The sequence below is a fragment of the Cyanistes caeruleus genome, chromosome 34, assembly GCF_971803275.1.
Source record: "Cyanistes caeruleus chromosome 34, bCyaCae1.hap1.1, whole genome shotgun sequence".
Taxonomy (NCBI): domain Eukaryota; kingdom Metazoa; phylum Chordata; class Aves; order Passeriformes; family Paridae; genus Cyanistes; species Cyanistes caeruleus.
In genome coordinates, this window is record NC_141735.1 from 1268140 (window position 1) to 1290441 (window position 22302).

At 60.5% G+C, this 22302-nt stretch overlaps 2 protein-coding genes and 1 long non-coding RNA gene across 6 annotated transcripts in view; all 3 read left to right on the plus strand.

Annotated features, from left to right (window-relative positions):
- The window catches only part of LOC111942749 (neurexin-2-like), a 44287-nt gene extending 33108 nt beyond the window's left edge, over window positions 1–11179 (plus strand). Inside the window, exons 18-23 of one of the 3 annotated variants that reach the window (XM_086870973.1) lie at window positions 1715–1896; window positions 2762–2933; window positions 4382–4471; window positions 6129–6448; window positions 6756–6834; window positions 10687–11179. In XM_086870973.1, the coding sequence (XP_086727099.1) occupies window positions 1715–1896; window positions 2762–2933; window positions 4382–4471; window positions 6129–6448; window positions 6756–6834; window positions 10687–11015 (1172 nt within the window). In that variant the 3' untranslated portion in view covers window positions 11016–11179. Of the gene's footprint in view, window positions 1–1714; window positions 1897–2761; window positions 2934–4381; window positions 4472–6128; window positions 6449–6755; window positions 6835–10281 lie in introns of those variants that run through there. The other 2 variants (XM_086870972.1, XM_086870974.1) reach the window with 2 other exon arrangements.
- Window positions 11180–11670: 491 nt separating this feature from the next.
- Window positions 11671–16257, plus strand: FRMD8 (FERM domain containing 8). Of its 2 annotated transcripts, XM_086871023.1 has the most exons (10): window positions 11671–11817; window positions 12291–12449; window positions 13029–13130; window positions 13224–13282; window positions 13418–13584; window positions 13922–14110; window positions 14639–14762; window positions 14846–15028; window positions 15470–15677; window positions 16017–16257. In XM_086871023.1, exons 1-10 carry the CDS (start codon window positions 11760–11762, stop codon window positions 16142–16144), a joined length of 1377 nt encoding a protein of 458 aa, XP_086727149.1. In that variant the 5' UTR covers window positions 11671–11759; the 3' UTR covers window positions 16145–16257. The 2 variants fall into 2 exon arrangements, with proteins under 2 accessions (XP_086727149.1, XP_086727150.1); XM_086871024.1 differs by lacking the exons at window positions 11671–11817; window positions 12291–12449 and adding an exon at window positions 12563–12631.
- A 1840-nt stretch (window positions 16258–18097) lies between these two features.
- LOC147647749 (uncharacterized) lies at window positions 18098–22018 on the plus strand. The gene is made up of 2 exons (XR_015281381.1): window positions 18098–18919; window positions 19676–22018. It is a non-coding gene; the product is annotated as an uncharacterized LOC147647749 (long non-coding RNA).
- Window positions 22019–22302: the final 284 nt, after the last annotated feature.

Genomic DNA, 22302 nt, shown 5'->3' on the forward strand with positions numbered 1-22302 from the left:
ATCATCTTCCTCAGCCTCAGGCTCCCCCAGCCTCCTCTTCACGATGACAGGGGCACAGATGGCCTTCCTCCCCCTCTTCCTCCTCCTTCTCCTTCACCTCCTCCTCCTCTTCCTCTTCCTCCTCCTCCTCACCCCTCCTCCTCCTCCTTTTACTGAGGAGCCCCAGACCAGCCTTCCTCCCCCTCAGCCTCCTCTTCCTTCTCCTCCTGGGGACCCCAAAACCCTCCCCCTCCTCCTCCTCCTCCTCCTCCTCCTCCTCCTCCTCCTCCTCCTCCTCCTCCTCCTCCTCCTCCTCCTCCTCCTCCTCTTTCCTCTTCCTCCTCCTCCTCACTGCCTTGGGAACCTGGGAGAGCCTTCATCCTCCCCTCCTCCTCTTCCTCCTGCTCCTGCTCACCCAACCCCCTCCCTCCTCCTCCCCCCTGGAACTCCAGCCAGCCTTCCTCCTCCTCCTTCTCCTCCTCCTCCTCTTCCTCCTTCTCCTCCTTCTGCTTCTCACCCTCCTCCTCCTCCCCACCTGCTCGCGGCTACTTCAGCCTGGCCTTCCTCCCCCTCCTCCTCTGTCACCTCCTCCTCCTCCTCCTCCTCACTGCCTTGGGAACCTGGAACAGCCTTCCTCCCCCTCTTCCTCCCCCTCCTCCTCCTCCTCCCCCTGTGCCGGGGCTGGGCGGGGTTTGGGGGGACCCTGTGGGGTCTGTGCCCCCCCTGTGTGTCTGTGCCGTGTCCGTGTGTCCCTGTCCGTGTGTCCATGTCCGTGTGTCTGTGTCCATGTCCGTGTGTCTGTGTCCATGTCCATGTGTCCGTGTGTCTCTGTCCGTGTGTCTGTGTCCAGGTGTCCATGTGTCCCTGTCCGTGTGTCCACGTGTCCGTGTGTCTCTGTCCGTGTGTCTGTGTCCATGTCCGTGTGTCCATGTGTCCGTGTGTCTCTGTCCGTGTGTCTGTGTCCAGGTGTCCATGTGTCCCTGTCCGTGTGTCCCTGTCCGTGTGTCTGTGTCCATGTCCGTGTGTCCATGTGTCCGTGTGTCTCTGTCTGTGTGTCTGTGTCCATGTCCGTGTGTCCGTGTGTCCCTGTCCCTGCACACACGTGTGTGCCAGGCTGGGGCGGTTTGGTGTTTTTGGGGTGTTTTTGGGGTGTTTTTGGGGTGTTTTTAGAAGTTTTGGGGTGGTTTTGGGTGTCTTTGGGTGTTTTCAGGGTGTGTTTGGGATGGTTTTGGGGGTTTTTGGGTGTTTTTGGCTGGTTTGGGTGTGTTTGTGGCCGTGTTTGTTCACACTGAGCCCTCGTGCAAGGCCATGGGGAGGGGGGGACAAGAGGGACCCCCAAACATTGGGGTGTCCTGCCGTTCCCACAGCCCCTCCCCTAAATTCAGAGGTTCCCCCCAAAAAATTCCAGGGCCTCCCCCAAGCGTTGGAGCCTTCCCTGTTCCTCAGGGTCCCCCTGGATGCCGTGGACCCCCCCAAATTCTGGGGTCCCCATGAACGCTGGGGTCCCCCCCCACATTCCAGCCCACCCCCAAGCTCAGGGGTCCCTCCTGAGCTCCTGGATCCCCTCCAGGTGCCGGAGTCTCCCCAAACCCCCCCAGGGCTCCTCCCCCAGGGGCTCCCCTCAAATTCTGCATCCTGTCCTCCCCCCCCGAAATCCTGACACCCCCAAACCCTGAGCTGCCCCCAGCCCCCTCCAGCTGCCCCCCTGACCCCCGGTTTTTCTCTCCCCCCCCAGCGGGCACCACGTACATTTTCGGCAAGGGGGGGGCCCTGATCACCTACACGTGGCCCCCCAATGACCGGCCCAGCACCCGCGCTGACCGCCTGGCCCTGGGCTTCAGCACCCGGCAGCGCGACGCGGTGCTGCTGCGCGTGGAGAGCGCGGCCGGGCTCGGAGACTTCCTGCAGCTCCACATTGTAAGGGAGGGGGACAGAAATTTGGGGTCTGGGGTCCTGGAGGAGCTGGGAGGAGCTGGGGGTACAGGGGAGTTTGGGGGTGCTGCTGCGCATGGAGAGCGCGGCCGGGCTCAGGGAGTTCCTGCAGCTCCACATTGTAAGGGGGGGGACAGAAATTTGGGGTCTGGGGTCCTGGAGGGTCTGGGGGTACAGGGGGGTCTGGGGGTTTAGAGGTTTAGGGGGTCTGGGGGTGCTGCTGAGCGTGGCCAGGCTCGGGGAGTTCCTGCAGCTCCATGTTGTAAAGGGGGGGAGCAGAAATTGGGGTCTGGGGGTCCCAGGGGGCTCTGAGGGTCTGGGGGATCTTCAGGAGATCTCTGGGGGTCCCTGATGGAGGCTGGACCTGGGGGTTTCCTGCAGCTCCACATCATAAAGAGCAGCCAGAATTAGGGGTTGGGGCGGGTTTGGGGGGTCCTGGAGAGGCCAGGGGGATTTGGGACCACCGGGGGTCTCTGGGGTCTCCTGGTCAAGGCTGGATTTGGTCACTTCCCACAGGGGACAAAACTGAGCTGTGGGGGGGTTTAATGGGGGTCCCGGGGCGTTCTGGGGGGCTCCGGGGCTTCCCGCTAAAGGCTGCATTTGATGACATCCTGAAGCTCCGCAGGAGGGGAAAAAATTGGGGTCTGGGGGGGTCCTGAGGAAGCTGTGGGGGGTTTGGGGGTACAGGGGGAGCTCTGTGGGGTCCCGTTAAAAGCCAGATTTGGCGATTTCCTGCGGCCCCACTTCGTAAGAGGGACTAAAATTAGGGTCTGGGGAGGGGGGCTGGGGGTCACTCCCTGCGTGGGGGTCCGTGGGACAGGTACCCACCTGTGCCCCGCTCCCCACGCAGGTGCAGGGGGCCGTGGGGGTCCTGTTCAACGTGGGCACCGAGGACATCGCGCTGGAGGAGCGGGGGGCGGCCGTCAGCGATGGGCGCTTCCACGTCGTCCGCTTCACGCGCAGCGGCGGCAACGCCACGCTCCAGGTGGACGGCGGCCCCCTGCACGAGCGTTACCCGCCAGGTACCCCCCGCCGCGCCCCGGGCACCCCAGGGCCCCTCCAGACACCCCCAGGTATCGCCCAGGTGTTCCCCAGGGCTCCTGCAGAACCCCCAGGTACCCCCAGGGCTCTTAGAAACCCCCCCCAGGGCTCCCCCAGACACCCAAGGGACACCCCAGGTGCTTGGGGACACCCCTATGGCACCTGTAGCCACTCCCGGAGCCCATAGGGCCCCCCAGAGCCCCCCCCTAACGAGGGCACTAACGAGGCAGCGCTAACGAGGGGTCCCATGGCCACCCCGCCCCTCCCCCGATAATGCCCCCCTAAAGGCCACATAAACCCCCCGAGGGCCAGCCCCACCCCCACCTTCGGTGACACTGGGGCCACCCCACCCCCCCCCCGGTGACACCACGGCCAGGGCTGGGGACATCAGCAGGGGCGTCACGGCTCTGGGGACACCGATGGTCACACCACGGTCACAGCGTGGTGTCACCGGTGGTGCCACCTGTGGGCCCGCTGTGGTGGCACTAAAGGTGACAGTGCCACCGTCCCACCACAGTGGCGCTGATGGTGACACTGATGGTGACACTGTGGCCACACCAACGCGGTGCCAACACCCATGGGCTCACACCCCGGTGCTGCTGACAGTGACACCACGGTCCCACCACGGTGACATTAATGGTGACATCATGATGCCATCATGGCTGACACTGATGGTGACACCGGTGGCACCACCAGTGATGAGGTCATGGTGGCATCATGGTGACAATGTGGCCACACTGGGCTGCCACAAGTGGTGCCACCCGTGTTGCTGATGGTGACAGCAGTGGCAAGACCACGGTCCCTCTGTGATGGCAGCAGTGGTGGCACTAATGATGAGACCATGGTCCCACCATGGTGACGCTGATGGTGACACCAATGGCCAGACCACAGTCCCACCATGGTGACACTGATGGTGACACCAATGGCAAGGCCATGATCTGACTGTGGTGACACCAAGAGTGCCACTAACACTGAGACCATGGTCCCATCTTGGTGACACTAACGATGTCACTAACGATGAGGCCATGCTCCCACCATGGTGACATTGATGGTGACACCAGTGGTGCCGATAACGATGAGGCCATGTTCCCGCCATGGTGACACCAATGACAAGGCCACAGTCCCGCCGTGGTGACACCAAGAGTGCCACTAACACTGAGACCGTGGTCCCATGGTCCCACCTTGGTGACACCACTGATGCCACTAACGATGAGGCCATGTTCCCACCATGGTGACACTGACGGTGACACCCATGGCAAGGCCACGATCCCACGGAGGTGACACCGATGACGCCGCTGAGCCCGTGGTCGCGGCACGGTGCCGCCGCCGCCGATGCCCCCCCCAGCGCCGCGCTGCCACCGCCGGCTCCCTGCCGGTGTCCCCGTGCCCTGCCCCGTGTCCCCGTAACGCTCTTCTCCTCCCTCCGAAGGCAGCGGGGACAGCGAGCGGCTGGCGCTGGCGCGGCAGCGCATCCCCTTCCGCCTGGGGCGGGTGGTCGATGAGTGGCTGCTCGACAAAGGTAACGGCAGCGAGCGCCCCCCACACCTGGGCACCCCCACACCTGGGCACCCCCCACACCTGGGCACCCCGCTGTGGCCGGGACCCAGAGATTTGGGGTCCCAGGTGTCTGGAACCCACTGATTTGGGGAGTGTCTGGGACCCCCAACACTTGGAGGCTCCGACACCTGGGCACCGCCACACCTGGGCGTGCCGGAACGTGGGGACTCAGGTGTCCGGGACCCACCTGTTTGGGGTCCCAGGTGTTTGGGGATCCCGGCATTTGAGACCCTGATATTTGGGGGTTGCGGCACCTGAGCCCCACAGGTGTCCAGGAACCACGTCCCAGAGGACCCCGTTGTCCAGGGACCCCCAGGTGTCCGGGGAGGGACCCCCAGGTGTTGGGGGAGGGGCCAGCCCCTGCCCCGCCCCCTCATTACCTGGTTAAAGGGACGCTAACGCACCTAACGGCCCCCCTAAACCGCGCTGAGCCCAGAGCCCCCCTAAAGCCGCATAAACCCGCTAAACCCCCTAACCCACACCTGCCCAGGGAATGCCCGGGGCCGGGGCTGCGCCAGGTGTGCGCAAGACAGGTGTGCACCATGGCTGGAGCGTGCACCAGGTGTGCACAGGACAGGTGTGCGCCACGGCTGGGGTGCGCGCCAGGTGTGCACCAGGTGTGTGCCACGGCTGGGGCGTGCACCAGGTGTGCACTGGGCCAGTTGTGTGAGCCAGGTGTGCACCAGGGCCAGGTGTGCACGAGGACAGGTGTGCACCAGGTGTCCATGAGGACAGGTGTTCACAAGGCCAGGTGTGCACCAGGGCCAGGTGTGCATGAGGCCAGGTGTGCATGAGGACAGGTGTGCACCAGGTGTGCATGAGGACAGGTGTGCACCAGGTGTGCAGCAGGGCCAGGTGTGCGTGAGGAAGGCGCACAGGTGTGTCTGCCCTGGAGGCCCAGGTGTGCACGGGAGCCGCCCCAGCCTCGCACGCCCCTCGCACGCCCCGGCCCCGCCCAGGCAGGGCCCCTGCCCCTCCCCCCCGCCCCAACTGACCCAAAATTGGCCGAATTGAGCCCGAGCGGAGCCGGGGGCCGGGGGGGGCGTTGGGGTCCCTTTAACTGCCCGGGGGGGGAGGGGGGTGGGGGTGAAAAGGGGGATGGGGGGAGGGGGGGCAGGGCTGCTCCTTGTGCGAGGCACACCCAGGTGTGCCCCAGGTGTGCCCCAGGTGTGGGGTGAGGGTGGGGGAGGGTGGTGGGGTGGGTGTGGCAGGGTGAGGCAGGTGGGGCAGTGTGGGGCAGTGCCAGGTGTGCAGCTGCCCTCTCCATCCGTGGGGCTGTGTCTGGTGTGTCAGGGTGCCAGGTGTGCCAGGTGTTCAGGATGTGCCAGGTGTTCCAGGTGTGCGAGCCTCCCCTCTCCATCCATGGGGGGGTGTGTGAATGTGGGGTGACAGTGTTGGGTGATGGTATTGAGGTGACAGCGTTGAGGTGACACAGGTGAGCCGGTACCAGGTGTGCCAGGTGTGCGAGCCCCCCCTCTCCCCCCCCAGGCCAGCAGCTGCCCCTCTGCAGCATTCGGGGGTTGTGTGTGGGTGAGGTGACAGTGTCGGGGTAGCACAGGTGAGCCAGGTGTGCCTGTGCCAGGTGTGCCAGGTGTGCGAGCCCCCCCTCTCCCCCCCAGGCCGGCAGCTGACCATCTTCAACAGCCAGGCGCGCGTGCGGGTGGGGGGCCGGGACCGCGGCCGCCCCTTCCAGGGGCAGCTCTCGGGGCTCTACTACAACGGGCTGAAGCTGCTGGCGCTGGCGGCCGAGGGACACCCCCGCGTGAGGCTCGAGGGGGACCTGCGGCTTGTGGGGGACCCCCCACCGCCCCCCGCGCCCCCCGGCGCCACCCCCGCGCCCCCCGACATGGCCACCACCATCATGGAGACCACCACCACCATGGCCACGACCACCACCCGCCGCGGGCGCTCGCCCACCCTGCGCGACACCGTCGCCCAGGTGAGGCTGAGGGGTGGGAAAAGGGGGTCGGGGGGGGGTAAATATGGGGGGTAGGGGGGTTTTGGGGAGGGGTCGCTGGGACAGGTAAATGGGGAGAGAGGAATTTGGAGGGGGGGTATGGATTGAGGGAGGGTCCTCCCAAGGGCAGGGCATGAGGGGAAGGGGAGTTTGGGGGACTGGAGGGGCCGCCCCAAACACCTGGGTGGGCTCAGGTGACCCCTCCGCGGGCACTGGGGGTCTCGGGGGGGGGGATGAGGGGGGTTTGGGGGTCCCTAGGCCAGCGCTGACCCCCCAGGTGTCCCCCCAGAACACGGACGATCTGCTGGTGGCCTCGGCCGAGTGTCCGAGCGATGACGAGGACCTGGAGGAGTGTGAGCCGGGCACAGGTGGGTGCTGCTCCAGGGCCCCGGGCACACGCGTGTGACACGGCCTCGCACACGCGCGTGACACGGCCGCACAGCCCGGGGCTCTTCCCCACCCCCCCGGCGGGGGCGAGACCCCCACACAGGTGTGGGGGTGTGCACACACACAGGTGTGGGGGTGTGCACACACACAGGTGTGGGGAGCGGGGGTGTTGCACACGCGTGTGAGCAGGGCACGTGCCAGGCTGCTCACAGCAGAGGGACATGCGGTTACGGGAGCTGCTCCCGCACCTGGACAGGTGTGTGCGCACACCTGAACTGTTCACGCACACACCTGGACAGGTGTGCACACACAGAGACATACACACACACACACACACACACACCTGGACAGGTGCACACACACCTAAACTGTTCACACACACCTGGACAGGTGCACACACAACTGAAGTATTCACATACACCTGGACAGGTGCGCGTGCACACACACACACACCTGGACAGGTGCACACACAACTGAAGTGTTCACATACACCTGGACAGGTGCGCGTGCACACACACACACACCTGGACAGGTGCCCACACACCTGAACTGTTCACACACACCTGGCCAGGTACACACACACCTGAACTGTTCATGCACACCTGGCCAGGTACACACACACCTGAACTGTTCACGCACACCTGGACCGGAGCTGCTCACGCACACACACAGACACAGGTGTGCACACACACCTGAACTCACACCTGCCCCACAAGCACAGCCCCCCCCACCCAAGGCACCTCCCCTTGCACACGCCCTCCCACCTGTGGCCCCGCCCCTCGCCTTTGGCCCCGCCCCCATCTCCACAGGTGTTCCCGCCCATTCCGAGCACACACCTGAGCCCAGGGACCGTGCAAGCCCCGCCCCCACCCCGCTTCCCCTGACGGACGGACATTCGGACACTCGGACACTTGGACGCTCGGACAGACAGGGAGGAGCCTCCGGTCTGGGGTCACCCCGTGTGACACCGTCACACCTGCGCTGCCACCAGGACCTCGGCCACCCCCAGTGTCACACGGTGACACCCCCTGGACACCCCGGGTGCCACCTGGACACTGGAGACCCCCTGGACACCTGGGGCCTCACCTGGCACCCACAGCTGGTACCTGGACACCTGGTGTGTCCCAGCCTGGCACCCACAGGTGTCCCCCTGGACATCTGCGTCCCCCCTGGACACCTGGGTGTCCCCCCACAGGTGTCCCCAGGACACTCTGATCCCCCAAGACCCCACTTGTGGGAGAGGGAAGGCAGCGATCAGGGGAAGGGGGGAGGAGCGGGGGACAGACAGACGGACAGTGGACAGACAGTTGACGGACAGTGGATGGACAGTGAATGGACAATGGATTGACAGTGGACGCACAGTGGACGGACAGTGGACAGTGGACTATGGATGGATGATGGACAGTGATCCATGGATGGATGGACGGGGATGGTGATGGATGCAAGGACAGTTTGAGGATGAGGTTGAGGCTGGCCAGATCCAGGGATGGACAGATGGACACATAGATGGATTCAGGGATGGACGGACACAGACGGATTTGGGAATGGATGGATTTGAGGATGGACGGGTGGATGGACAGACGGACACAAGGTGAATGGGTGGATCCATGGAGAGCTGGACTGGTAGATGGACAGATGGACACATGGATGGGTGGACAGGTTCAAGGATGGATGGACATGAGGATGGATGGACACAAGGATGGATGGACACAGGGATGGATGGACACAGGGATGGATGGACACAGGGATGGATGGACAAGTGGATTCAAGGACAGATGATGGATCTAAGGGTGGACAGACGTGTGGCCAGGTGGCTGCAGGGGTGGACTTAGGGATGGATGGATGGATGATGGATGGATGGATGGATGGATGGATGGATGATGGATGGATGACGGATGATGGATGGATGATGGATGGATGGATGGATGGATGGATGGATGGATGGATGGATGACAGATGGATGGATGGATGGACGGATGATGGATGGATGACGGATGGATGGATGGATGGATGGATGATGGATGGATGACGGATGGATGGATGATGGATGGATGGATGGATGGATGGATGGATGGATGGATGGATGGATGGATGGATGATGGATGGATGATGGATGGATGATGGATGGATGGATGGATGATGGATGATGGATGGATGACAGATGATGGATGGATGATGGATGACAGATGATGGATGGATGATGGATGGATGACAGATGATGGATGGATGGATGATGGATGGATGATGGATGGATGGATGGATGATGGATGATGGATGGATGGATGATGGATGGATGACGGATAATGGATGGATGATGGATGGATGGATGGATGGATGGATGGATGACGGATGATGGATGGATGATGGATGGATGGATGATGGATGATGGATGGATGGATGGATGATGGATGGATGGATGATGGATGGATGATGGATGATGGATGGATGGATGATGGATGGATGACAGATGATGGATGGATGACAGATGATGGATGGATGATGGATGGATGGATGGATGATGGATGGATGGATGGATGGATGATGGATGGATGATGGATGGATGGATGGATGGATGGATGGATGATGGATGGATGACGGATAATGGATGGATGATGGATGGATGACGGATGATGGATGGATGATGGATGATGGATGATGGATGGATGGATGATGGATGGATGATGGATGGATGGATGATGGATGATGGATGGATGGATGGATGATGGATGGATCAGTGAATACATGGATTCAAGGATGTATGGAATCAAAGACAGATGGACATGTGGATCAGGATGGGATGGACACAGCTGGGTTTAGGGATGGCTGGATGGACTCAGGGATGGATGGACAGACGGATGGATGGATTCAAGGATGGATTCAAGGATCCATGGATGGATTTAGGGATGGACAGATGATTCATGGATGGATGGATGGATGGATGGACGGATGGATCCAAGGCTGATGGCCGGTGGCTGATGGCCGGGGGCCGGTGGCCAGTGGTGGCCGGCGGTGGCCGGGGCCGGCCGGGGCCGGGCGCTGGCGCCGCAGGGGTGGCCGCGGCACCTTCTCACCGAGTGTCTCTTCTCTTCTTTTCTTTTTGTTCTTTTTTTCTCTTTTTTCTCTTTCTCTCGTTTTTTGTGTGCTTTCCCTTCCTTCCTGCAATTTCTTTTTCCTCCACGCTAAAATCACCCGGCCCCATCCCGCGATGTAAGTTGACGGCAGCGCCGCGGTTTGCTCTTAAAAACAAAAAACCGAGAAAAAAAAAAAAAAAGTAGCGGAATTAGCTAAAAATGCAAAAAAAAAAAGAAAAAAAAAAAGTAACCTAGAGCGGAGCTGGCGCGGAGGCGGCGGGGGGGGGTCGGGGGGCGCAGCGGGGCGCGGCGGCGGGGGCTGACGGGGGTCCCCCCATCCCCTTTCTGTCTCCGCAGGCGGGGAGCTGGTGCTGCCGGCGTCCCCGGGCCCCCCCGCGCCCCCCGCCGCCCCCCGCGCCCCCCCGGGCTGCGGCCCCGACTGCGACGAGCCCTCGGGCTTCGCCTCGGGGGAGGCGGCGGACCCCGACCCCGACCCCGGCCACGCTCCCGGCCCCGAGCAGCCGCCGGCCGACGACGAGGACTTCGCGGGGCTGGGGGGCGGGGGGAACCCCGAGGCCGCCGCCCCCCCGGCGGCCACGGCCGCGCCCCGCGGCGCCGGGACCGAGCCCACGGTGGCGGGCGCGGCTCCTCCCGGGCTGGTGCCGGCGGGCGAGCGGCACCCGCGGGAGGGCGCGGGCGGGGGGCGGCGCGGGGGGGGCTCGGCACCGCCCGTGACCCGGCGCCCCCCCGTGCCCCCCACAGCCGCGCCCGGAGCGGTGGAGGTGGTGCGGGAGGCGGGCGGCACCACCGGCATGGTGGTCGGCATCGTGGCGGCCGCCGCGCTCTGCATCCTCATCCTGCTCTACGCCATGTACAAGTACCGCAACCGCGACGAGGGCTCCTACCAGGTGGACCAGAGCCGCCACTACATCGGGGCCGCCCCCGCCGCGCCCGGGGGGGGCCCGGGAGGGGCCCCCGGCGCCGCGTCCCCGACCCCGCCCGCCGGGACCCCCAAGGAGAAGGCGGCGCCCGCGCCCCCCAAAGCGCCGGGCAAAGCGCGGCGCAACAAGGACAAGGAGTATTACGTGTGAGGGGGGGGTCTCCACGCGTGTCCCCCGAGCCCCCACCCGCCGCCACCCCCGGGGGGATGTCACCTGCCCGCCCCCCTGACCCCGCCGCAGCGGGGGCGCCTCTGTGGTCTCTCTGTGTGTGTGTCCCCCCCCCCGACCCCGCCGCGGGAACGGGGGGCGGCGCGCGGGGGGGGGGCGCGGGGGGCGCGCGGGACCCCCCCGCCTGGGGTGCGGGACCCCCCCCTCCCGAGAGGGGTGCGGGAACCCCCCTCCCAACCGCCCCCCTCCCAACCTCGGATCGGTTTTTTACCGCCCCCCGAGCCCCCTCCCCGGGTATTTCTTTGGGTTTATTTTTTAATTTCGAGAGCCCCGATCGGCGTCGGGATCCCCCGGGGTCCTGCCGGGACCCCCCGAAAGCCCCCGCGAATCCCTCCGAGCCCCCCCGGGCCGTCCCCCCCGCCGCGCACAGAGGAATACACGGTTCTATACTTCGTACAGCGGCTCCGCCTCTTCCTGCGCCGCCCCCGGGACCCCCCCGGGACCCCCCGAATCCGCCGGGACCCCCCAACCTTTTATTGGGGTGATCCCGGCCCTCCCCTCCGCCAGGGGGCGCCGCCCCCCCGGCCCCACAATGACATCACCCTGGAGGCCCCGCCCCCTCCGCCCACCCGTGGCGCTTCCGCCCCGCGCGCGGGACCGGCGCGAGGAGCGCGCGGAGCCGTGACCCCACGGTGACCCCACGGTGACCCCTCCGTGACCCCGCTCATGGACGGGGAAGGGGACGGGGAGGGGGAGGGCGCGTCCGCCCCACCGGGGGCTGCCGGTGAGGGGGCGGGGCCAAGGGAGGGGGCGGGTCCGTGAGTCCGGTTGTGGGCGTGGCCATGGGACCCCCGTTGGGGGGGGGCATGGGGCGCTTTGGGGGCCGTAAGACCCCCGGGCGGATGTGGGACCCTTTGGGGGGTGGTCTGGGGGAGGGCCTGTCCGTGGAACCCCCCTGAGTCCTTTCGGTCCGTCCCTGGGTGGGTCCCGAGGGTGTGTCAGTCTGGGGGTGGGAATCCCGAGTGGGTGTGGGGGTCCCTGGGCGGGAATGGGGGTCCCTGGGTGGGGATGGGGGTCCCTGGGCGGGAATGGGGGTCCGTGGGTGGGGGTCTCACGCCCCCCGTTGCCCCGCTGTACCTGCCGGCCGGGTCGGGGCTGTGTGTGTTGTGGTGGCTGTGTGGGGGTGTGTCAGTCTCGGGGTGGCTGTGGGGAGGTGCGGGGGTCCCGGGGGGTCGCACAACCCCCCGTTGCCCCCAGCCCTGCTGTACCTGCCGGACGGGTCGGCGCTGCCGCTGCCGCTGGAGCCGCCGCCGGGCCCCACGGCCGCGGAGCTGCTGCGCCGGCTGCAGGGAGCGCTGCGCCTCCCGCCCGCCGCCGGGGACGCGCTGGCGCTGTGGCTGGGGTCGGAGCTGCTCGGTGAGGGGGGACAGGGGGACATGGGGGGGTCATGGGGACATGGACATGGCAGGGTCACACCTCGTGCTGTGGCTGGGGTCGGAGCTGCTCGGTGAGGGGGGACAGGGGGACATGGGGGGGTCATGGGGACATGGACATGGCAGGGTCACACCTCGTGCTGTGGCTGGGGTCGGAGCTGCTCGGTGAGGGGGGACAGGGGGACATGGGGGGGTCATGGGGACATGGACATGGCAGGGTCACACCTCGCGCTGTGGCTGGGGTCGGAATTGCTCGGTGAGGGGGGGACATGGGGACACCTGGGGACATTGGGAACACCTGGGGACGTTGGGGGGACATTGGGGGGACAGGGGGACACGGACTGTCGGGAAATGGGGGACATGGGAGGACGTGGGGACAGGGAGGGGAAATGGGAGCACGGGGGTAAGGCGGGACACGGGGTCACAGCTCGGTGAGGTGGGGACATTGGAGGACCCCGCTGGAGGATGGGGTGGGGGCTCCCTGTGGGTGAGTGCCCGTGGGGGTCCCCGTGGGGGTCTCCGCGGGTCCCCGAGTGGGTGCCAGCTCTGTGTCACCCCCCAGAGGTGCAGCTGAAGCCGCGGCACCGACCCCTGCGCCTGGTCCGGCACTGGCCGGAGCTGCTGCTGCGCTTCAGCCTCGGCTCGCCCGCGGCCATCGCCCAAGGTGAGGGGTGGGGGGTCGGCGGGAGGGGTCCCCTTGGGGGCGGGAGGGTCCCTTCGAGGGTCCCCCGGCCCCACTGACCCCCTGCCCCCCCAGATGAGCCGTGTCTGCAGCTGCGCAGGAACGTGTTCTTCCCTAAGAGCCGCGAGCTGGAGGTGAGGGGGAACACGGGGGTCCCCAGTGTGGGGGCATCTATGGGAGGGGCACATGTGGGACACGGGGTGTTGTAGGGTGGGGTCTGGGGTGGTTTAGGGGTCCCTCTGGGTGACTCGGGGGTCTCTGGGTCACAGCTGCAGGAGGAGGAGCTGCTCCGGTTGCTCTATGAGGAGGCGCGGGAGCAGCTGCAGGCGGGGCGTTATCCCGTGGACCCTCCCGAGGCCGCCGAGCTGGGGGGGCTCAGCTGCCGCCTGCGCCTGGGGCCCTTCGAGCCCGGCCGGCACACGGAGCTCACCCTGCGGTCAGCACCGGCCGGACCCTGCCCGCGGGACCTCTGCCCATGGGACCCCCACCCTTGGGAACCCCTGCGACTCCCTTTGGGACCCCACCCAGGACCACCCTGGGGCATCTCCCGCGACCCCTCACCTGGGGCCACACCTGGGACCCTCTCCACCTGCAAACCATACCTGGGACACCCCCGTGAGACCCCCACCCATGGGATACACCTGGGACCCACCCAAAGGAACTCCTCTGGGACCGCCTTACCCCATGGGACCCCCACCCCTTGGCCACACGGTACCCCCTGACCCTCATTTTCCGCCCGTGAACCCCCTGACCCCCCTGGTGTCCCCCCCCAGGCCGATGCTGGGGGAGCTGCTGCCGCCGGGTCCTCCGGCCCGCTGGGGGGCGCTGTTCCGGCGCTCGCGCGAGCCGGGCCCCTCCCAGCGACTGCTCGAGGCCTTCGCGCGGGCGCCGGGCCCCGAGGCGCCCCCTGCCGGATTGTACCGGGACTTCCTGCGCCGCTGCCACGCCCTGCCCGGCTACGGGTGAGGGGCACGGGGGAACCCCGGTCAGAGACCCCCATGGGACACCCCGCAGTCCGAGAACCCCATGGGACACCCCCAATGGGACACCCCCACTGACGCCCCCAGACCCTCAGGAAACCTCACAAAGGCTCCTCCCAGGGACCCCTCCTGACCAAAGGGACACCCCCAGGCACCACCCAGAAACCCCCAGATTGATGCCCCCCCCCCCCCCCATATCACCAGGGAACCCCAAAACCCCCCGTGAACCCACCCTGCCACCCAGAGACATCTCATGAGCCCCAGAGACCCCCTCAGGGACCTCTCTCAGGAACCCCTCCCCAATATCTGAGCCCCACGGGCTCCCCCCAGACCCACAATGAGCTCCCCAGGACTCCTTCTAGACCCCAATGTTCCTCAGTATCCAGGCCCCGAGAGATCCCCCCAGCATCTTGACACCCGACGTCACCCCACACTGCACCTGGGGACCCATGAATTTGGGGGGAACCCTGGGGTTTGGGGGTGACCCTGGTGTGTCCCGCCCCCCTCCAGGTGCGCCTTCTTCCCGGGAGCCATTGAGCGGCCATCGGGGGGGCTGCTGGGCCGGGGGGGGCTGCGCCCCGTCAGCGTCGCCGTGGGGCTCGAGGGGGTCACCATCATTGACCCCCGCCAGAAGGTATTGGGGGGGATGCTGGGGGGGTTGGGGGGCAGGATGGGGGTCAGGGGGGCACTGTGGGTGACCCCCCCCGTGCTCCCCAGCATGTGCTGCTGTCCCTGACATACCCCGAGCTGTGCTGGGAGCTGGTGGGGGCTGTGGGGCAGGATGGGGACCCCGCGGGGCAGGATGGGGACCCCACAGAGCCCCCCCAGCTCTGGCTCGAGTTCGATGGAGACCACGAGGGAGCCCCCGTGAACCGACTGCTGCGTGTGTTCTCCCCACAGGTGCGGCGGGGTGGTTGGGGGGCAGCAGGGGGCACCTGGTGGGGGTGGGGGACAGTTGGAGGTCGGTGAGGGGATGGTTTGGGAACATTTGGGAAAGTCCCTGTGGTTGGTTTGGGGTCCCCTTGGGAGGTTCCTGGGGTGTTCCCTGGGGTCAGTTTGGGGTCCCCTCAGGGGGGTTGGTTCAGAGGTCCTTGGGGGTCAGTTTGGGGGATCGGTTTGGGGGTCCCTGGGTGGGGTTGGGGGAAACTAGATGGTTGCCGGGGTGTCAGTTTGGGTATCTCTAGTGTGGATTTGGCGGTCCCTGGGGAGGTCTCGGGGGGGGGTTCCGGGGGTGTTTTTGAGGACCCTAGGGGGATGCCGGGGGTATTTTGGGGGTCCCCGGGGGGGGGGGGGTCCCGGGGGGGCTCCGTCTCGTGCCGCCCGCGCTGACAGCGCCCCCAGGCGGAGCTGATGAGCGCCCTCATCGAGTGCTGCATCGAGCTGGGCGGGGCGGCCCCGCCCCCCGAGGATCAGGCCACGCCCCCCGCCGCGACCGCCGCGGCCACGCCCACCGAGCCGGGCGGCGCGCACGGCGCCCCCTTGCGGCGACAGCAGAGCGTGACCCGGCCCCGCCTTCAGCGCCTCGCGACCATCGACTACGTGCGGGAGGGTGCGACAGGCGACATGGGGGACATCCGGGACATGGGGGGACATCCGGGACATGGGGGACATCCGGGGACAGCGGGGACATGGGGGGACAGCGGGGACATGGGGGCACGCACACACGGGGTGACCGCAGCATCTGGGGATACGGGACATGGGGTCGGGGAGGGTGACACAGGAGGTTCCAGGGACAAGGGAGGGGACCTCGGGGGGATGTGAGGCGGAGGGGACACGGCGTGCAGGGTGGTATGGGGGAACATGGCGAGGGGGGAACACCAGAGGGGTGGCACAGGGGGACCCCGAGGCGGTTCCTGCCCTAAATCCCACCCCAATGTCCCCCCTCCAGGGCAGGAGCTGCGGCGGGTGAAGCCCCCCCGGCGCTCGGCGTCCTTCTTCAGTCGGGGAGGGGGCGGGGGCGGCTCCTACAGCCCCGTGGCGGGGGGCACGGGGGGGGCCGGGTCCGAGAAGGGCTGAGCCCCCCCGGGTCCCCCAAACCCTTCCCAGTTCAAACTGGGAGCACTGGGAGCCCCCGAGACCTCCCCCTCTTTGTACTCACACCCCCAATAAACTGCACTGCCCACCCCCGACCCCTTTCCCCAGGCAGGGTTTGGAATTTGGGGCCTTTTGGGGAAAATCCAGAGCAGTTTAGGGCAGTTTGGAACCAGTTTGAGGATGACTCAGGGGGATTTGGGGCACACCAAAGCTGGATCATGGAGGCTTGCAACTTATTTGGGGTGTTTGGGGGAAAATCGTGGCAGTTTTGAGGTAGTTTGGGATATTTGGGACCGATTTTGGATAATGCGGGGCATTTTCTGGAGGTCTGAGGCCACTTTCAGTGGAGTTGTTTTGGGGCCAGTTCTGGGGGAGTTTTGGGGCCTATTCCAGGCAGCTTGGGGTCCATTCTGGGGGGGGTTTGAGGCAAGCCACAGCAGCTTGGGGCCAGTTCTGGGGGGTTTGTGGCCAACGGAGCCAAATGGTAGCCCCATGTGACAGCAGCTGTTTCAGGCTGGGGTCTCGGGGACACGCGGGTGTCACACATGTCACACTTGTCACCTGTCAGGGGGTTCTGTGTTGCGGGGAGTCCCCCTCATTAGCACTAACGAGACCTTTGGGACAAATTCCATCAGCGTCGGGGCAAGTCCTGCTGATTTTGGGGCATCGCTCATTGTCCATTCGGGACCTTCACAAACCCACCCCAAATCCCCCTATTTCACTATTTAACCCCATTTCCCTACCCAGTAGGGCCGTGTTTAACCAAAATATCACATTTTCTACCCATAAACCCCACACGCCTCCACTCTGCAGCAAAACCGCCTCAGTCCCGGATAACTTCATTTTCTTAAGGTGCTTTTTAGAAATTTAAGGATTTTTTAAGGGAGAACCAGTGAGGATTTTGTGTGTGGGAGGGGTAGGTCTTGCCGGGGCTTAAAGAACACGGATAAACTGCTCTAAAACCCAACGTTTACAAAGTAAAAAAGGAAGAAAATATAAATATTTGATGGGATAAAGAAATGTTTTGGAATAAATGTTTCCTGAGGGAAATCGTGAAGGATGCGAGTCCTCCCGCCTCCCGAGGCTGTTGTGTGGGGAGGCGCCATTTTGGAGGGGGGAGCGGGTTATATCTGAATAAAAGGAAATTTTCTGAGGGAAATAATACATTTTCTGAGGCAAAACTTAACATTTCTGAGGGAAATGAGACACTTCTGAGGCAAATCGGGAAGTTACTGAGGGAAATGAAGCGGTTTTGATACAAATTGGGACATTTCTGAGGGAGGTAAGACATTGATGCCGTTAATAAAACATTTTCGAGGCAAACAGGACATTTCTGAGGCAAATCGGACACTTCTTGAGGGAAATCAATCATTTCTGAGACAAACCAGACGTCCCAGGGGGAAATGAGACATTGATGAGGAAAATCAGAGGTTCTTGAAGGAAACCAGACATTTTCTCAGGGAAATCGGTCATTTCTGAGGCAAGTGAGATTTACCTGAAGCAACTCGAGCTTTTCTGAGGTAAAACCAAGGAGAAAAGGGTGGGTATTTTTAACTGTTCGGTCTCTCAGGACGCGACGGAGGTGACTCGACCCCTCCCCCGCCCAATGCGGGGAGAACGGAGCGATGGCGCCGCACTCCCGCCCCCGGCGCCGCCCCCGCGGCGACTGCGGCAAAGCGAAGGGAGGCGCCTGCTGAGGGGCGGGGTCTCGGCGCGGACCCGCCCATTGACGCGTCACTCTCAGATCCCTCCGCGCGCGGATCCCTCCGCCGGCCACGTGACCGGGAGTCACTTCACACCGCCTCCCTCCGCGGATCCCTCCGCCGGATCCCTCCGCGACCGCTCCCGCCCCCAAATCCCTTTTTTTTTGCCTGTAAATGGGGGTGGGGGAGGGGTAGAAAGAAATTCGGAGCTGTGGGGGAGGGGAGCGAGTGGGGGGAGGGGGTCTGTGCACGTTTAGCGGCAGTTTGAGGGGGAGGGGGTGCGATGAAGTCCCCCCCGTACGCGCCGCTTTTCGTGAGGTAATTTTTGTGTGAAAAGCCGCTGAAAAGGGTTCGTTTAAAACCAGCTGGAAAACCTCGAGGAAATGGTGGGTTTTGAGTGAAGAACTGAGGTGGTTTTTCTTCCAAAATTCTCTGAGAAAGGGAGCTGGGGTGAGTGGAGGGACAACCTCGTAGTTTGGGTTAAAAATGGGGCCCTTTCTTTTAAAAAATCAGCTGAAAAGCTGCAGAGTTTGGCTTAGATGTGATTTTTGAGGACAAAACCTGCATCCTGTACCGCAAAAATGGCTTAAAGTGACCTTAAAGTGCTGCTGAAGCTCTTCACAACTTTTAGTGCTACCCCACCTGAAAAAAAACCCAAAAAACCTGATTTTTTTACTCCCATTTTATTCCTAAGAAACGCACAAGATTGGATTCAGAGCATCTTTCCAGAGGAAAATGCTTTAAAATGGCCTCTCCAGGCTCAGCTCCTGAGGAAAAAATAGTTTTTGGAGGCATTTCTACTAAAAAAAAAGAATTTTAGGCGTGTCAGGACTAAGAAAATAAAATTAAGCTGAAATCAGAGGGATTAGGTTTAAAAAAAAATAAGAAAGAACTTATTATTGCTGCCGAAATAATTTGAAATTAATCCTCCCTCTTTTTTTTTTTTTTTTCCCTGAAAAAATAACTTTGGTGAAAATGTGATTCACCTTTTTCATGGCCAGTACTGTAAAAGGGCCCCTCCAGGACCAGCCCCTGTGAAAAAGCAGCTTTTGAGGTATTTTCATACAGAAAACGTGAACTTTGGCCATGTCAGAGTTTCTAAAATTATTTTAAATTTAAAATTTTGACTTAAACCAGTTGCAAATTGGCTGATTATTGCTGTAAAAAAGATAATTGAGCTAAATTTTCCCTAAATTCACGTTATTTGGGGGGAGACCTTTTCCAATAGCTGAAATGATGGGGGGGAAATTACATTTGAAAATCTTAAGAGTGGAATAACACAGAAAATAATTAATAACAATAAGGAAATAGTTTCTCCCGAAGGAAACGCCCCGAAAATGTCGGAACAGCTCTTCCCACACCCCCAAAATGCCTCATTAACTTCGTCAGCAGCTTTAATTAGCCTCAGAGCAGCTTTAATGAATGATAATTAGAGGGGTTGGGGAGGGGGGGTTGTCCCCTCCCTTCCAGCATTTTTGGGGTGTCATTTCCTGCCCGGAAACGCCTCAAAATGCCTAAAAAATGACTAAAAAATTCATTAAAATAATGGGTTTTAGTCCCTTTATTGAAAACATGGACTTCCATGACTCGGCATGGCCTGAAGTGGGGTGAAACACCGAGATTTTGATGCATTTCTGTCGTAAATAAAAGAAATAAAGATGGTAGTTCAAGCTGTGCTGGTCACGGGTGAAAAAAAAAAAAAAGGGTTATAAAATGGTCGCTGGGGGTTTTGGGGGAATAAAAAAATCGGTGAAAATTGGGGGGTTTCAGGTCTGTGACCCCTAAAGAAGTTTTTTTTTCCCCCCTCAAGATTTGTGACCCTTTCGAGGAGAAACGGCGCCTTTTTGGCATCGGCCCAAGCCCGTGACGCAGCAAAAGCCAAAACGAGTGTAAAATTTAAAAAAAAAAAAAACCAAATTAAAAAAAGCTCTAAAACCACCCGGGAAGGTCGAAGCCGGGGATTTTAGGGCAGAACTGGCCAAACTGAACGAAAAATCGCTGTTAAATTTAACCACTTTCGTGCTGGACCGCGTGGGCCTGCCAAAGGCCCACAGCCTGATGGGGGGGAGGGGGGCGCAGTTCGTGAGGGAAAAAAATCAAAGAAAATGGTAAAAAAGGGGAAATAATGAGAAAATAAGCTTTTTCACGCTGGGGGCGGTGAATTTTGAGGGGTGATTTTGGGGGTGCTGCCCTTTTTTGGCGATTTTAGGGACTATTTTGTCGCCCCCGCGGGGGCGGGGCTGGGCCGTTTATAAGGGAGGGCCCCGCGCCCGCAGCGCCCGGCCGAGAACCAGCCCCGAAACGGCCCCAATTCGGCCCAAAATCGCTCGATTCTGAGCCCAAAGCTCTTAGAGCTGCTCGATTTTATACAAAAAAAGCTCCTATAATGGCTTTATTTTCTATCGAGAGCTCCAAAAACGGCTTCACTGCCTACAAAAAGCTCTTAAAGCTGCGAAATTTTATAGAAAGAGCTTCTAAGGCTGCTTTATTTCATAAAAGCGGCTCATAAATCTTTATTTAAAGAAAAGAGATAAAAGCTGTTTCCTTTAAGGAAAACCGAGCTCTTAAAGCTGCTTGCTTTCAAGAAAGATCCTTAAATTGCGGCGATTCCAGTAATGGGAAAAGCCGGGGCCAGCCGGGGCGCTTTTAATTGAAAAAATGAATGAAAAACCTTAGAAAAGCTCCTAAAGCTGGTTTTTATTTAAACCGAAGCTTCTGATGCTGGTTTTTAAGAAATCGCTGCTTTCAAAGCCGATTTCTGGGAGAAAACGCAGCTCTCGCAGCTCTTTAATTCTTAAAATATCGTAATGTGATATTTTCGAAAAGCCGGAGCGAGCTGGGGCGGTTTTAATTTTAAAAAAAGAGCTTTTTAAGCTGCTTTAATTTAAAGAAGGAAAAAGCGCTTGATACGCTATTTTCTGCTAAAAAAGCTCCTAAATTTATTTTTTAAACAAAAGCTCCTAAAGCTTTAAAAAATGTAGTTTTGTCCCCAAGCGGGGCCGGGCCGGGCAGCGCAGGCGGGGGCGGCCGGTTTGGGGTGAAATGCGGCATTTTCAGGCTCAGGATGGATTGAGAGGAGCCAATTTTGAGGGAAGAACAGGAAAATTGAAGAGTGAAGATGGAATCGGCAGGGAAAGGAAAGTTTTTCTTCGCAGTTGCCCCATCTGGGGGGAAAAAAAGGACTTTTTGGTAAAATGGCGGCAGTTGGGCAGGGGAGGAGCAGAGAGAAGAGAGAAAAAAAAAAAAAACCAGGACAAAAAGACAGAAAATAGAACAAAAAGAGAAAATAGAAGAAAATCAGAAAAAAGAAAATAGAAAATTAAAAGAAAATAGAAAAAAATTGGAAAATTTGAAATTGGAAAAAAAGAAAATTGAAAAAGCATAGAAAAATGGAAAAAAAGAAAATAGAAAAAAAAAAGAGAAGAAAATTGGAAAATAGAAGAAACTAGAAAAAATTTAAAGTAGAAAAGTGGAGAAAATAGAAGAAATTAGAAAAAAGAAAATAGAACAAATAGAAGACTAGAAAAAATAATAGAAAAAATTAAAATAGACTGTAAATAAATAGAAAAAATGCAATTGGAAAAAATACAATTGGGAAAAAATGAAAAAAGAAAATAGAAAATTATAGAAAAAAAGAAAAACCCAAGTGCTGAAAAAATTGAGAAGATGGAAGTGAAAGAAAACAGGGAAAAAATGAGAAGAGAGAAAAAATAGAAGAGAGGAAAAATGAGAGAAAATCAAAGAGGATTTAGAGGAGAAAATAGAAGCGAAAAATAATGAAAAAAAGAAGGATAAAGGGAGAAAAAGGAAGAAAATTCTCGATTTGAGCCCCGGAGCTGGGAAAATTCAGGAATTTGAGGAAAATGCCCCAAACGGAGCCGGAGGCAGCGGCCGGGTGAGGCCCCACCCCCTCTGGGGGTTTGGGAATTTTGGGGGGATTTGGGGGGTTTTGGGGTTTTGTCGTTGCAGGCGCCGCCGCCGTCGCCCCTCCCCTTTCCCCTTTTTCTATTAAACTCCCCAGAAATGGGGAAAACCCCCCAAATTCCTCCAGCGCCCTCCGGCTCCGCCGCTCCCGCCGGCGCCGCTCAGTAAGTGTCCAAAATCTTCTGTTTTTATCCCAAAGGCGTCGCGCGGGAGGGGCCGGTGATAAAAAGAAGGGAGAGAAATGATCAAAGAAATGTTTTGTATTTTTTCTGGGGGTGGGGGGGATTTGGGGAGGGGGTGTCTCGAGTGTTTTTCCCCCTCAGGGAAGCAGCAAAACGCAGGGAAAAAAGGCAAAAAAAACGGTGAGAAAAAGCCGAGGAAAGGGAAAAAAAAAGAAAGGATTTAACCAAAAAAGGCCAGTCTGCACTCAAAACGCGCTCAGGAGATTCCGGCAGGGATTTGAGGAGAAAACCCCCAGATTTGGGGAATTCAGAGAAGTAAGAGTCGATTTAA

Coding starts and splice junctions, on each gene's coding strand:
- FRMD8 (XM_086871023.1), top strand. CDS start 11,760: ATGGACGGGGAAGGGGACGGGGAGGGGGAGGGCGCGTCCGCCCCACCG. Junction 14,111..14,638: donor CACGCCCTGCCCGGCTACGG/GTGAGGGGCACG, acceptor GCCCCCCTCCAG/GTGCGCCTTCTTCCCGGGAG. Junction 14,763..14,845: donor TCATTGACCCCCGCCAGAAG/GTATTGGGGGGG, acceptor CGTGCTCCCCAG/CATGTGCTGCTGTCCCTGAC.